The sequence below is a fragment of the Montipora foliosa genome, chromosome 1 (assembly GCF_036669935.1).
Source record: "Montipora foliosa isolate CH-2021 chromosome 1, ASM3666993v2, whole genome shotgun sequence".
NCBI lineage: Eukaryota > Metazoa > Cnidaria > Anthozoa > Scleractinia > Acroporidae > Montipora > Montipora foliosa.
In genome coordinates, this window is record NC_090869.1 from 30376105 (window position 1) to 30391764 (window position 15660).

The following is a 15660-nucleotide window of genomic DNA, read 5'->3' on the forward strand; positions in this document are numbered from 1 at the left end:
TGTCTACGTATATCGCAAACTTTGTATAGACCGATCGAGAAGTGGCTATAAAACTGTAACGTATAGGAAATTCAAAAACTTGACATTGCTTCCCAAAGTTGGGATGATCTCCTAATGCTTGAGGATCCAAATGATATGTGGCTGGCTTGGAAAACCCTGTTTCTTAGTGTTGTTGACAAGCATGCACCTATTCGGACGAAACGTGTTCGTTCATCGAAGTGTCCTTGGGTGACACCTCGGTTGAAGAAATACATGCATGAAAGGGACAAGTTGAAAAAGAAAGCAACAATCACTAATGACCCATGGGATTAGACAAATTTTAAAAAATTTCGCAATCAGGTCAACAATAAAATAAAAAATGCGAAAGAAATGTATTACAAAAGTGCTTTTAAGCATAGTAGTGGCAGTTCTCGAAAGACCTGGCAAACGATCAACAAACTCACTTCCAGGAACTCCAGCGATTTATCTGTAAGAGAAGTAAAACTTGATGGTAATTCCATATTAAAACCTCAACAAGTGTCGGAAGCTTTTAATAAACATTTCGCTAGCATTGGTCCTAGACTTGTCGGTGAGATACATGCCGACACAAATGATTTTAGCTATAGGGACTTTCTTTCCGGCACTGACAAGCGTTTTGAACTTCAACCAATTGACAACAATAGAGTACGTTTTCTCTTATCCAAATTATGCACCTCAAAGGCGACAGGACTCGATATGATATCTGCAAGACTCCTTAGGGAATGCACTGACTTGATTTCTTATTCACTTTGCGAAATTTTTAATTTATCGATAATCACTGGAGTTTTCCCAGAAGAGTGGAAGTGTTCCAAAGTCATTCCCTTGTTCAAACAGGGTGAAAGAGTGGATATGAATAATTATCGTCCCATTTCAATCATTCCCATTGTGGCTAAAGTATTTGAACGGATTATCTATGATCAACTGTATGCTTACCTCTCTGATTAATAACATGATCACCACACATCAATCAGGTTTTTGATCTCTTCACTCAACGGTCACAGCTTTACTTGATGCAACTAATAATTGGGCTTATAATATTGATAAAGGAAATGTAAATGCTGTTGTTGTGTTGTGTGGGGAAACTGCAACTTAACGCTTTCAAATAAACTGCAGAAGCTACAAAATCCTGCTGCCTGAATTTTAACTTTTTCCAGTTATGACACTGATGTTGAAGATTTATTTAGTAAACTTGGGTGGAGAAAATTAAGTTCTCAGCGTGAAATACAGAAAGCTATTATGGTATTTAAATCCTTAAAATGGTCTTACACCTGAGTATCTAAGTGAGCTGTTTGTTAACCGTTCTGATGTAACTGAATATCTATTGAGGGACTCAGTAAACAAACTTGCTGTTCCATTGCCCCGCACCAACTTTTTGAAAAACAGCTTTAGTTACAGTGGTGCGGTACTTTGGAACAGTTTACATTCTGATCTGCGGCGGGCAGAATCTTTAAGTGACTTTAGTCATCTATTCATCTCATTTTATCCTCTTAAGTAATTTTTGTATTTTAGACACGGCATTCATGTAAAGCAGTTTTTTATGGTTTTGGATTAGATGTAGATTGGATATTGTTAGTTAGATATAGTTAGTTGAATTGTGTAATTACATATGAATTAATAACTGATGAATATACTGTGTTGAAATAAAGTTCACATACATACATACATACATACATACATACATACAGTCATACATAAATACCCCCCCCCCCCCCCCACCTTACTCTTCACAAACAGCGATTGGATTCTTTAACACCCCCCAGTGTTGATTAACTGCAGGAAGGGTTGTGAGACAGGGTGTAGGATAAAATAGTCCTCATACATGTATATCCTTGCAATGTCTTAAATGGGTATTGGATAAACTAAGAAGAGTATGTATGTGTTTAAAGCTAAATCCCAGAAAAATTTAATGCACCTGACCATTGGTGGTGGCATTGGTAGCAGTATAGAAAATTTAGTGCCTCCCATGGGGATCACACAGAAGAACAGTGAAAGAAAAAGTTAAAAGAGAACTGCTAGCAATACAGAGAATAAACCATTACATGATAATTTACAGTACAGTCCTCAGAATGGGTGTACACTTTTCAGCTGCCATCTTTCCTCTGTACTCAGTAAGTACATAAAGGATGAGAGCATTCCAGTGATCTAAAAACTAATGAATGTTTTGATCTTTTCCGGCAAATCGAGGAAGTATCTGAAGTTTGCAAAGAGTTGTCTAATTTAATACTTTCCCTTGATCATTTTTAAGATTCCCTCTGACAGAGATTGCATGTAACTCCGGCCATTCATGAAAAGCTTCTGAGTCATTACCATGTAACCAAACTACTCAATCAACAGCTTAAATTCATAACCAGGTAAGCCAAAGGATTCCAAATTAAAAGAGCAGTTCTTAATAATCGTTGGTTTGAGCCATTAGATTTGGCTCACGCAAAGTTTCTTTTTTATCTGAGCTGGGCTCTATGAAACTAACAAGAACCAACAATGTAAATTTAAATAACATTATAATAAAATTCGGCTACCTCTGGACCCACTGCTCCTCCAAGTTGCATTGCTGGTGGTGGCATGGGAAATCCCTGTTGACCAAAGGGTAAACCAGGATCTCTCATGAATGGATTTCTAACAGGCTCTTCTGAGATGGTTGTCATTCCTCCAGGATTGTAACTTGTCATACCTGGGAAAAAATTGCCCATAGGCAACACCTGACCACTGGAGGTTACATGTAATGCAGAAGTGTTCTGAATCCCTGCCTGTCCAGAAATCCCCATTCCTTGAAATGCTGTTGTAATTGGTTGCTCAAGATGATTGGCCTGTGATACACTTCCTGTACCTTCCCTCAATCTCATTGATTGATTGGCTTGCGCTGCCCTTACCGGCATCTCTTTCAAAGGTGCTTGCAAGATCTGTGCATCCATTTTTTAATAGTCTCAGCTGTGCTTTGCAATGGTTGGACTTCACTTTGCATGGCCATATTGGTGACAATCTATACCGTATCAAAACAAAAGTCAGCCAACTTGCAATTCTATTGCTTGTCACTGCAACGCCTTCCATTTCAAATCATACAGATAGAAACCCTCTGAATTGCATTTCCGCATATAACTCCTCTTTTGAGATGGATCCACGCAAATGTTCAAAGTACAAAGAAATACAGCTGCTACCCTAATTTTACAGAACTAAAATGGGAAAATTTTGAATCAGGAAGCTGCTGGCTGAAATCTACCTGGTACCAAACAGGGAGAACAGATGCCAGGGCATCCATTACCACATGTAAGCAAAAAGTACCCAAAACATGTTAAGATGTTTTAACGTTTTTCCCAAAATGAACTCTATTTCTGAGGGATTCGAAAGAACATCTTTAAATTATCTTTTTAGCTTCAAATAAACCAATTAGTCTAACATGTGGTTAAATATGGTATTACATAGAAAGGTTAACAACTCCTTCGCTAAATAGAGGTTGGGTGACTAAAACATCCAGAGGCTTCCACTTTTGCAGCTAGATTCCCATGGGAAATCCTGGTAACCAGGCCATAAACCCCCACACAGCACAACAGACAGACACCCATTACACTCAAGGCCAGAAAGCAAAATGATAATCTTTAACATACAACCCTCAGAGTACACCTGAAAGCTCTGCATAGACAACAAATGATAACGCTCCAGAGTTCTGTTAAATTATGTTGAACTTATTTTTCAAAGCAATAATAATAAGATGCTGAGGGAAGTTAATACTTTCGCACTGAATGAGCTGTATTCTGTGCAAGAATACACAACTTTATGAAAGGCCAACCCAAACTTCATCACAGTAAGACTCAAGATTAAAAGGTATTTTTTTAACATGTGGATACAACTTTTGCTATAATCAATGAGTTACTCTGTGGCTCACACACTAGCTTAAAATGCATGATAATTATACATATGTACCTGGGTATTTTTCTGAAAGCCAGGAGACCCATCACTTCTTGTAGGTGGGGGAAGGTTGTTGCCACTTTTACAACACATTTCACAAATCCTGCGAGTCCTCGGATTGTGGTAAGTACAAAATTCACATTCCCACTTGTCCGGATCTACAACTGTTTGACATGTAATATTTGAGGAAAAAAAATTAAGTGCAAGCAAACTATTCATCTCTCAACACCCATGACTTGAAATCTGCATTGCCTTTAGCTAGTCAGAATGGTAAAATGTTTCCAGACCTGTATTGTTACTTTCGAAAATTTAATTTGTTTTTAGTATCAACAAATGAAATTTACAATCCAAAGACTTACATAATAAAACAAGGAAAAATGAACACATAACACTCATTTAGTACATGTGTACATCTTTAACCCATTTACTCCTGGGAGTGAGACGTTTGTCAACTGGGGGTGTCCTTTGTGCACCTGAGAAGTCAATGGGTCAATACCAGCCACTTTCTTTTGATTTACCATTTAAGGACGGTGCCTACTAATTCAAAGGTATTTTTGCTCGGTTTTATGAATATGCGGGAAAAGAAAATATGCGGGAAAATTGGGGGTAACCACGCATTTTTCAAAGATAATTAATCAACAATATTAGCAAAAAGCTTTAAAATACAAAGCAATGTATGGCGTTCCTTTTCAAATTAAAGCTTAATTATCTCTGAAAAATGCATGGTTACCCCGAATTTTCTTTTTGGATACCAAGAGCACTTGCTAAGTTCTGCTTTCTCCGCATAAATTTAACCAGCGCAAAAATATCCCTGCATTAGCAAGCACTACCGATAGGAAATCTGAGTATCTGGGAATGCGCAGAACGTATGCGCAATAACAATAGTAGGCACCGTCCTTAATAGCATTAAGTAAGGTAATGGTTGGATGATCCACAGATGTTAGTTCCCAATGCAATAATATCATTGTCTTGAGTGAGGCTGTAATCGATTCTCTTTTCCATGCTGTGGTTTAGCTCATGATTTGAACCCTTGCCAATCCTTGGCATTAACTCCACAAAACCATGGCAAAGACAATAGCTTTATTCCTGCCTCACTTTATTTAACAACATTAATTTCTCCTTGCAAGGTACAGTGTTTATACAGACCTGCACCAGATGAGGTCATGGTGCTTGCATTTCCTTGCATCTTCATCTGTTGCTGTGATGATTGCAAGGCAGATGGAGGGAGATTTCTGCTTTCTACATTCTGGCCATGCCCACTTGGCCCTGATTGGTTTGAAGATTCCCGCTGTGTCTTAATTGGAAGTGGCTTCTTGCAGAATAAGCATATTTTGTGGTCACCTGAGTTCAAGCAGAAACAGTTGGGGCAAGATAGCGCTGCAGCATTGTCCAGAATGGAAGGTGCCTGGATAACACTTCTTGATTCAACTGGTACTTTTGGTTTAGGAAGACTTGATGATTTTAATGGAACAGTACGTGAAGGTTGGCCTAAACAACACAAAACAGGCAAACATTTTAGCATGTAAAGCATGTAAGGTAATTTTATTCTAAGATGGCATCCAAGCAAGAAGAGCCTCAAACACAGACACATCCCCAACCACGTTAACCACTCTTATTTCCACCATCGTGAACGAAAACCAAAGAATCTACAGCCAAATCAGTTCCTGCCCCAACCGCAAGAGCCTCCACCTCAATCTGAAACTCCAAACCATTTGCTACTCACCAATAACTTCGACTTTGTCGCCAGCCTTCTCAACCATCCCAGCACCAGCAATTACATTCCTTCCCCATTTCTCAATGGCATTCTCCGTTATCAGCACATGTTCCAACCAAAGTTAAACACGCAATATTAAAGAGTGAGTATGCTGAGTTTGACGCGTTGCTGCCAGAAAACTTGTGCCTTTCAGACAACGACCTTCCCGGGCTTTCCATTTCCTTTATCGGTAAACCACAAAGTGTTCTCCCCTCCTCTCGGAAAAAGTAAGCCCAGCTCGATTCTTGTCTGCATTTTCTGTACATTGTACTGTCCTTCTCACTTCAAGGTTCCCCCACCGGATGCCCCTTTATGCAACGCATAACCAACCTAAACCCACAATGTCTCCGAACCAGGACAGACTATTTTTCTTAACAGAGAGTTCAGGAAGATGTTGTCATGTGGCAACGTTTTCTCTACCGGTGGAATGTGGTCAGTCTGTTTCCCCATCCACTTCATTTCTCCCCAACACTCCCCCGTTCTACATGCCCTGATCCCTTTCGTTACTCATCTGTCCAATACAGTCTCTTATGGCACGCTTAAGTTTATCTGGCAGCACTCGACAACCTTCACATTGAGTGGGACTGCAAGAAAGCTCCCTACCCAATCATCTCATCAGTTCTCCATAGCATCTATACTAAGTTACATCTTTTCAGTCTTCCAATGTTGACTCCTTTATGTTATAGGCTGCATTTACCCTTTCACTTTTTGGCTTCTTAAGAAGCAATGAACTTACCTGCAATGGCAATTTCGACCCTCAGTCCCATCTTGCTAGAACAGACATTTCTTTCCATCACAACATCCTTCACCCTACTTCACTTGATGCTGCAATTAAAAAGTCCAAAACTGACCCTTTCTGGGAGACAGCCAGGCTTACTATTGCAAGGTCAAACTCAGACCTGTATGCATCCACTGCCCTGCACGATTATATGCTCCAAACTGCAACTCAAGACCCTGGCCAGCTACTCTTCAGCTTCTCCTGTGGACCAAATCTCACCCAGACTTCAAACACTAACAACTTATGAACTCTCTTAAACCTCTGTGACATTGACTGCAGCTCCTCCGACCTATGCCTCTCACAGCTTTAGTATTGGCTCTGCTACAACCATTGCAGCCACTGGCATTCTCGACTGGCTCGTCAAATTCTGGGTTGCTGGAAATCTAATGCACACCAAGCTTACATCAGGAATCCCAAGGAAACAATATGTCAGGTTCCTCAGTCACTGGCCTCTTGCTCCTCCTGCTAACAACCCCCCTGGAATCCTTGAGAACAATCTTTAATGATCTATGACAGATAACTTCATTTATATTTTGCTGTATTGTCCTGAACCTATAGCGTTTTCATCTATGGGTACAGCAACCATGTTGGCATCCCCCTTGAAGCTTGCTACGGGTGTTTGTACTCTCCCCCTCCTCATTTCTTCTTGATACAATTGCCTTTAATTCCTTTTTCAGCCACATGCCAGCCATCACATGGGTGAAAGCACTATCCTAAGCTTAATTAATGCCATGTTTATCCTTTAAAACAAAAAAGAAAAACAGGCCCATTTGGCACTTGATGGATTTCTGTGACATTCTCTTTCCTGGGCTTTCTGCCCTCTCAGGTTCATGTTGTAGTATTGCAAATGAGTATTTTGACAGAAATGTTGTGTGCGAGGGTCCTATCCCCTCCAGACAAATGTTTTGTGTGAGGGTCCTATCCCCTCCAGTCTCTATGCGATGCCCATTGGCTTTGGTTCTTTATGCTCATATCATACTTTTGACCCCTATCTCCACTCGTCGGTTCCCTCCTTCACCCTAGGGGAAGGCAATGTTTGCTTTTCGTGGAGATGAAGTGAAGTGAAGCGAAGTGAAGCTATTAGTCTCTCCCCTCGGGGCTTTTCAGGACTAATTTACAATGTTTTTTGGGGGACTTTAGCCAGACGGCTTATTACACAGTTTACAATTTATTTTAGGAAGTGAAAGATGCCCCCGTCCAGATAAGGTCAGACCACGACACCGTCGACTACGTCCCCTACTCTTATTGAATAGTGAGTGGGTTCTTTAACATCCCATACTATTTAATTTCCAACAAGGGTTATGAGATGGGACCTACAGTTTACAGTTCTTATCCAAGAAGACTTGAAAGTCTAACCATTTGCAGATGTAATTACAAAGGCAGCACATTCTCCTCAGTTAGTTTTAGACCCTGAGTGTTGGTCCAGCAGGAGTTGAACTCCTGACCTCCTGCATGACAACCCGATGCTCAACCAACTAAGCCACCGCTGTGCGGTGATGGGGTCATTCTTTCTCCCTGTCAAGTTGGGAGCAAAACCACTAAATGGGCGTCCCACAGGGCACTCCTCGTATATTTCGGCATTTTGGGCAGAGAATTGCTGCCTGCGGCATCCCTTCAGCCTTGTGCTGAAGCCCTGTTAGGGAGGTGGCATATTGTTACCTTTCTGGACTGGGGACAACCTGGACAACCTGGACTTCTGGACAACCTACATTAACCCCAGCTGCATCTCCATGGCAAAATAATACATCTTATACATTGTAAAAATTAAAACCTGCTACTAAGTTTGTTTTTGTTTCCTTCAATTACTCACCTTTTCTTTTGAATTAATGCAAAAATTGTGAGGACAGCTTCAGTCTGTTTTCATGTTCCACGGATTATTTACAAGATAAGTGCTCTTTTTGATTTCATTAGATCCCATGGAATATTAATTTTCATTATTCTCTTCATAAGAAGGTTAAAATATACATATCCCTTGACCTATCCTTGGGAGACTTTCATTTTCCATATTTTGGGCAGTTTATAATTCATTTCCCAAAAATAGGTTTCAGATTGCTCCCTCAATTTTGTATAGGTTATCACATGATTTTGAGCTCAATTTGGAACAAATAAGCATCAAACTTGTAAAATTTTTCAAAGATGAACAAAACTGCATGAGATAGGGCAGTTGCACGAGAAAGTTCATGTGATTATTTATTAATAATATACAGGAAAAATTAATATCGGGGTTAACTTATTGTTATTAAGCAGAAGCAATGCACGCCTACCATCCCAAAACTTACGTCATCTAGGAAATGCACTTGATTGGCTATCTGTGACTTTCTTTGATCATTGACCAGTCAGAATGCTTGGCTTGTTACTAACTGTTTTTGCACGAATTACCTCTTTTCTGCACTGTGTTACCTGAAAACTGCATTGATCTTTGCCAATCAGAAGGAAGAAATTCTTTCATGTAAATTATTAAAGTTCTTACTACACATATGCAAACAATCTTGAGTGAATCAAATGGCATGTATCAAATATGAAATGGAAAATATCATTTTCACTATCATATTAAGGTACAACATGCAATGTATCCTTCAATAGTAAGGAATGCCAAACTAGATGAAATCAAATCAATATGGTTCATTTCCATACATAGTTTTGATATTGTTCTTATAAGTGCATCAAGACTTAAAATGCACCAAAGGGTCCTTATAAGATGATTTTTACACATTGTATGTCATGTATGACACATAATAAATAAATAAATAAATAAATAAATAATATTATCATCATGTCCTTGCCAAATTACAGATAAAACAATGGCTCACTTTTCTCAACTGGCTTACTATCCTTTTCATCTGATACTTCTGAAGTATGCTGCCATGTTGAAGTATTGAAAGCTGCATGTGGCTCAAAGGGTGGTGGCCTTAGTATTTCCCTTTCTTGGCTCTGAGCTGGACTGGACTCTGCAAGAATAGAAAATTGGTTCAACAGGAGATTCTATCAACATCAATAAAATATACATTGCATCTCTCAATTACTGATGTTAACATTCACCATCTCGTTTACTACAATAACAGCTACTCTAATGATGATAAATGATGACAATGATCATGAAAAAATTATTAAGTAACTTGATTAAATGCCCATTTATTCAGCACTGCAACATAGACCATTGGTTGACAATACTAAAATTCAAACTTTTTTCAAGAAGGGAAGAAAACTCAAGTTGCTCAAAACGTCTTAAAGCAAACGAGAGAATTGCACTGAACTTGAACCACAGAATTTCATTTTTTTTGGGGATTGATCCACTATCCTGGATCCATAATAAAGTCGCTGCTAAATTTCAAACACAAAAATGGTGTTGAATCACCACCAAAGACAAACATCAAAAGTAACAGGAGAGAAAAATAGGGATAACATTGCAGCAAGGTCCAAATTAACAACTCATGTCTGCATTCCCTTGTTTCCCTTAATGTTAAAGGCCCACCTTCAACCGACAGGTGTGTTATGATTGCAGGAACACAGCAAACGGCTCAGGTAAATCAGAGCAACAACAGGTTTTTAATAGTTCATGAAAAACCGCCCACAAGGGGGCGAACCGGGTCACATGACAATGCCGTGTATAACTATGACATCATGTTGCTGGTTCGAGCAGTCTTGGTGTTAGCAGTAGCAGGTTGCATGTTCTTCTGCTGAACAGTCTTTGAGCTGGAGAGGAGCCAATTTCAGTGGGTGTATTGCGGTAGTCTAAAAGGGCAAGATATGGGTCAAACTTTCCAAGAGCTGCCTTCTTCATAATATTTTCTCAGATTTTAACGGCACTCTCAGCCTTTCCGTTGCTTTGGGGGTTATGAGGTGAGGAGGTAATGTGTTGGAAATGCCAGTCTTTTGCAAACTTTGCAAAATCTGCAGAATCGTACTGTGGGCCGTTGTCAGAAATGACAATCTCCGGTATTCCATGAGAGCTAAACTGCATTTTCAACTTGTTGATGACTGTTCTGGAATCTGTAGTCTTCAAAACAATGAATAATAATCGATGGTTATCAGGTACTGTCGCCAATCAAACTGCAACAGGTCTGTTCCAACCTTCTGCCAGGGCCTTGATGGAATTTCGTGTGGCATCAGTGGCTCTCAAGGCTGCTCTGGCTTGTAGGAATTACAGACATTCAGCATTTATCCGTGGCCAATAGAAAACTTCTCTTGCACGGCGGCTACAACCTTCAATACCCAGGTGAGACAAGTGAACTTTTTCCATCATCTTCTTTCTTTAATGAGTCCCCAAGGGTCAGTGACATAAAAAGGGGGGAAAGCCGTGGGGGATAATCGCATGCCCAGGAGAGGGGCATGGGCAACTGAGGGTAATGATGCTTACTCCTCCTCCGACCCTTTGCAAGGCTTGTGAAACTAGAAAAGGAGGAACACAAATTCTGCTTTTATCTATTTATTTTTTAAATCAATTATAATTATTATGTTAATCACTATCTTTTGGCAAAATTTGGGTGGCAGGGAAGGCAGAGCCTATGCCCCCTAGGGTAGCGGTGTCCCTAGGAGGACCCCCTAGAGTAGCGGTGTCTCTAGAGGCAACCCTACATTAGAATGTAACATAGGGTGGACCAGAAGAGGGGTGCCCTTCTGGAAGGAGAATAGGTCAGATGGTGAGTTGTACCATCTTGGAGTAAGCAATCCGGATCTATTGCCAAGGAAGGCTGTCCCACCTGCTGTGGGGTAAAGTGCAGCCCAGGGTGCACTTCCCTGCCACCAATAAGTAAGTAAGAAATGTAAAAGGACACACCTAGTGTTGAGTTTTCTTAATTTTGTTTTTAAGTTAACGGTGGTAACATGCGGAATAATGTAATGTACATAACGAACCATGAGACAAAATAACCAAACTAAAATAAAATAGATGAGAATAGTATAATAAAAGAATTTGCATGACAAAGCACAGCCATAGCAATTAAAGGAGACAAAGCTTCCAGTTGGATTTTGACTACTGGACAAGCCTTGATTGCAAGGGTGAGGAGAGTAGAGTACACTAGGGACAAGCGAGGAAAAAAAATAGTACTCCCTTAAGGCTCATTAACCCCAGGTAAGAGCTTAAACTTATAATAAACTAGCCAGTACAATGATACGGTCACCCTTGAACAGCAAACTATTTTGAACAGTGATTTCTTCTTTAAAGGGGAAATAAGGCCTGATTTCTTGGGGTACTTCGGCTTGAGTACTTGGTCAACCTTCAGGGCTCGAAATTAAAAAAAATTCCAAGTCGCCTTTTGGCGACTATCAAAGAAAAAATGGTCGCCAAATGCAAAAATGCAGTCGCCAGCTAGTACAAGAACAGAAACTCAGATTAGAGCCTCATTTAATTAGCATTGTTGTTCGGCTTCTGGTAGATTGTGGCAGCTGAGGTTGTGGGACAGAATGAAATACTCGATCTTGAATGACTTAAAACATGAAAACACGAAAGAAAAAACTCCTGAACACTTTTGTGTGACAATCTTACCTTAAGGAGTAAGCGAACAAAGTAATAAGAACATTTCAGGGTTACTTTGGCCAGGAACAACTGCAGCTTTCACATCGCACACGAGAAATCGCACGCTCTGAACAAACGTTTTTGAAAGGCTTTGAAACGCTTCTTGTTTGCATTCTAACAACGATCTTGTTTCCTGGTAATTTCTAGACTGCAGCAAATTACGAAAATCGCTCAGTGTATCCTTCTCTTGTGATAAATAATTCATGACTTTCGGTGTAGACTCGTCTCACTTGATCGAGGACATGGTGAAAGCTGGTTCCTTGCGACCAAATCTGCGACAGAATGCAGCGGCCTTTGAACAAAATGTTGCGCCCGCGATCATCATGCGAAAGCCGCTGTAATGTCCTCTCGGAGGTCGCGATTCAAGTTTTTTTGGAAAAGGTAAACAGATTAAATTTGCATTTCCTTTTGCAGAAAAGCAGAAATGAGACTAAGGAAATTGTTTCTCACCTTAAGTGTTTTATTTATCAGAGGAACATAGTCACCAAAATGGCAACTAAACTTGAATTTTCAGTCGCCAAGTTAAAAGTTTTAGTCGCATTGGCGACCGTATCGGTCGCAATTTCGAGCCCTGACCTTCCAAGAAAGTGGACATCAACATCTGAAGGTCAGCATCACAGGCAGTGACTTTCTAAAGTCAATAAGGCGTGCATGGGAGATAGGTAGATCATCAACCAGAACTATTTGCTCAACCTCATTGCAATACTTTGCCTGTGAGCAAGGTTCATCCACATAGGCTCTGGACGGGGGTCAGACATAACCATATTCTCTCCCTTCTGGTACTTCACATCAATATTGTATCGCTGAAGGCGTAACAGCATCCGCTGGAGACGCTTGGGGGCAGAAGCGAGGTCTTTCTTGCAGATGGCTTCCAAAGGCTGGTGATCTGTTTTGACATGAACAGTGTCTCGACCACAGAGGTAGGTATCAAACCTCTCACATGCAAAAACTACTGAGAGAAGTTCTTCTTCGATTTGGGCAAAGCGGCCTTCGGCGGGAGTAAGTGAGGCAAAAGCAACTGGCTGACCTCCCTGGAGTAGGGTGGCACCAAGTCCAGATAGCGATGCATCACTTTCAACTGTAATGGGTTGTCTGACATCATAAAACTTGAGCACCGGAGCATCACAAACAAGACTCTTTATTTTCTGGACAGCTGCATCATGAACTGGGAGCCAGCACCACTCAGCATCTTTAGCTTCAAGACGACGCAATGGTTCCGATACACTGGACAGGTTTGGAAGGAACTTTGAAAGATAATTAACCATATCAAGAAATCTCTTCAGTGATGTCACATCTGTTGGGGTAGGCATGTCCTTAATAGCGCGGACCTTGTTTGGATCTGTAACGATACCATTAGCAGTTAGCAAATGACCCATGAAAGGTACTTTGGAAAGTCGGAGCTTGACCTTCTGAGGATTAAGAGTCAGATTCAGCTTGCGGCACCTTTCAAGAAATGCAGTTAAATTCTGATCGTGATCCATGACTGCATCTGCAACTGTCTCCAAAACCACACCCTAGAAAGTTGTCAGCTATGACCTCCACTCCCCGAAGACCCTCAACTGCCTCATTCATTTTCCGCTGCTATACCTCAGGCGCAGAGGAAATGCCAAACGGCATTCATAACCAGCGAAATCTGCCAAATGGAGTATTAAACGTGGTGTAAAAGCTAGAACTCTCTGAGAGCTTCACTTGCCAAAAACCACTTTTCATGTCCACGACACTGAAGACCTTTGCCTTGGTGAGTTGGGATGTAACATCATCCACTGTAGGTAGGGGATAGTGTGAACGCTTAATGGCAGTGTTCAAATCTTTCGAGTCCAGGCATACACGGATTGACCCATCCTTTTTGAGCACAGCCAGAACACTGGAAACAGTAACAGGTGCAATAATCTGGTTGCTTACCAAGTTTTCCAACTCTGCCTTCATGGCATCTTTCTTAGGGACAGGCACTCTACAAGGAGGATGCACTACAGGACTAACATTCCTATCCAATGAAATGCTGTATTCTCCAGGTAAGCAACCAATACCATGAAATATGTCAGTGAAGGGGCTAAGGACAGGATCTGAAATAATACTCTCAGAAACAGCTTTCTCTGGAGTAGCAGCAACATTGTTAACAGGGGCATTAACACCAGGGACCATGATTTTAACGAGACCCATACCTTGACAAGACTTTAAACCCAACAAAGGTGTAACCTTTTGATTAACAATGACAAAGTTCAGTTCATGTTTGTTGCCATTATGCTGTACTTTCAGCCTTGCAGAACCCAATGCCTTTCGCTTTGAGTGATCATGCATCACTAGTGTGATATCTTTAGGAACAATGCTAGCTCTATTGACATCATTGGTGGCTCTGATGTAATCCTCTAGTGGCAAAATATTTGCTGACGAGCCTGTATCAATCTGGAATGTTATCGAAACAGTGTCATTTAGTGTAACTGGAACAAGGGCCTGATCTTTGCCACCAATGTTATTTATGTAAAAAACTTCCTCGACATCATTAACATTCACATTCTCAGACTTACTGTGACAATTAACTGCAGTGTCCAACTTTCCACATTTCTTGCATTTTTGTGCGGATGCTGGACATAGCTTTCTGTCAAGTGCATGTTTGCCACCGCAAAAGAGGCTTCCCTTTCTCCGATTTCCTCTGTGGCCTTGTGTTTCACTGCATTGATCTCTTCCTGAACCAAAGCTTCACCTGCAATTTCCGAGGCACGTGAATGCGTAACCTGACTAGCTTTGATCATTTCAACGGCTTTATCCAGGTCGAGATCACGCTTTCCAAGCAGCTTTTTCCGAATCCTGTCATCCTGTACTCCAAGGATCAAACGATCGCGAACAAGCGATTCTCAAAGCGTTCCAAAACCACAGTTCTCAGACAGCTTCATCAAAGCTGTTATGTAACAGTCGAGCGACTCACTTGACAATTGCTCACATTTGAAAAAAACAAACCTTTCGTACGTTTCATTCCGAGCAGGAACGCAGCGCTCTTCAAACTTTTCCAAAACTTTGTCTATTTTAAGAGCATGAGATGCATCCTCCCACTGAAAGGTTTCGTACATGTCCAATCCCTCCTTGCCAACAACGTTTAACAAAGAAACAACACGAACTTCATCCACCTTCCTATGAATGCCAGCTGCTAATTCATAGAATTTCCACTCTCGGCGAAACAATTTCCAGTTCTCCCCTTGGTGCAGACGGTCGGATAAATTCAGCGGAGCGGGAGCTTTGGCAGTCGTGGTGGCCATGCTTGTATAAGAATTGAACACAGACTATAACTTTGTCTGTCAGCTACCAACCGTAAACAAATGGTCGAAACTTTCAGGAAACGTAGCAGCCACCGTCAACTCCGAAGAAAAAAAATATGGGTTAAAATTCCGTGAGTGACACCATGTTATGATTGCAGGAACACAGCAAACGGCTCAGGTAAATCAGAACAACAACAGGTTCCTAATAGTTCATGAAAAACCGCCCACGAGGGGGCAAACCGGATAACATGACAATGACGTGTAAAACTATGACACCATAACAAGGTGTTGCGAGCTGTGGAACAATTTTCATATGTGAAATCCCGCAAAAGCTGAAATTCATCCAATCACATCACTACAATAGGCAATGCAAATTTCCCTAACAAAACAAACGATTGCAAAGCATGTCGGTTGATGGTGGGTCTTTAAATAATGAGAATCATAC

General features: G+C 40.9%; 1 protein-coding gene across 1 annotated transcript in view; it reads right to left on the minus strand.

Moving 5' to 3' along the window:
- The window catches only part of LOC138012650 (E3 ubiquitin-protein ligase RNF31-like), a 46121-nt gene that overhangs the window by 20825 nt on the left and 9636 nt on the right, over positions 1-15660 (minus strand). Inside the window, exons 7-10 of the mRNA XM_068859480.1 lie at positions 9260-9397; positions 5065-5406; positions 3934-4082; positions 2535-2927 (exon numbers count right to left, since the gene is read on the minus strand). Coding sequence (XP_068715581.1) covers positions 2535-2927; positions 3934-4082; positions 5065-5406; positions 9260-9397 — 1022 coding nt within the window. The remainder of the gene's footprint in view (positions 1-2534; positions 2928-3933; positions 4083-5064; positions 5407-9259; positions 9398-15660) is intronic.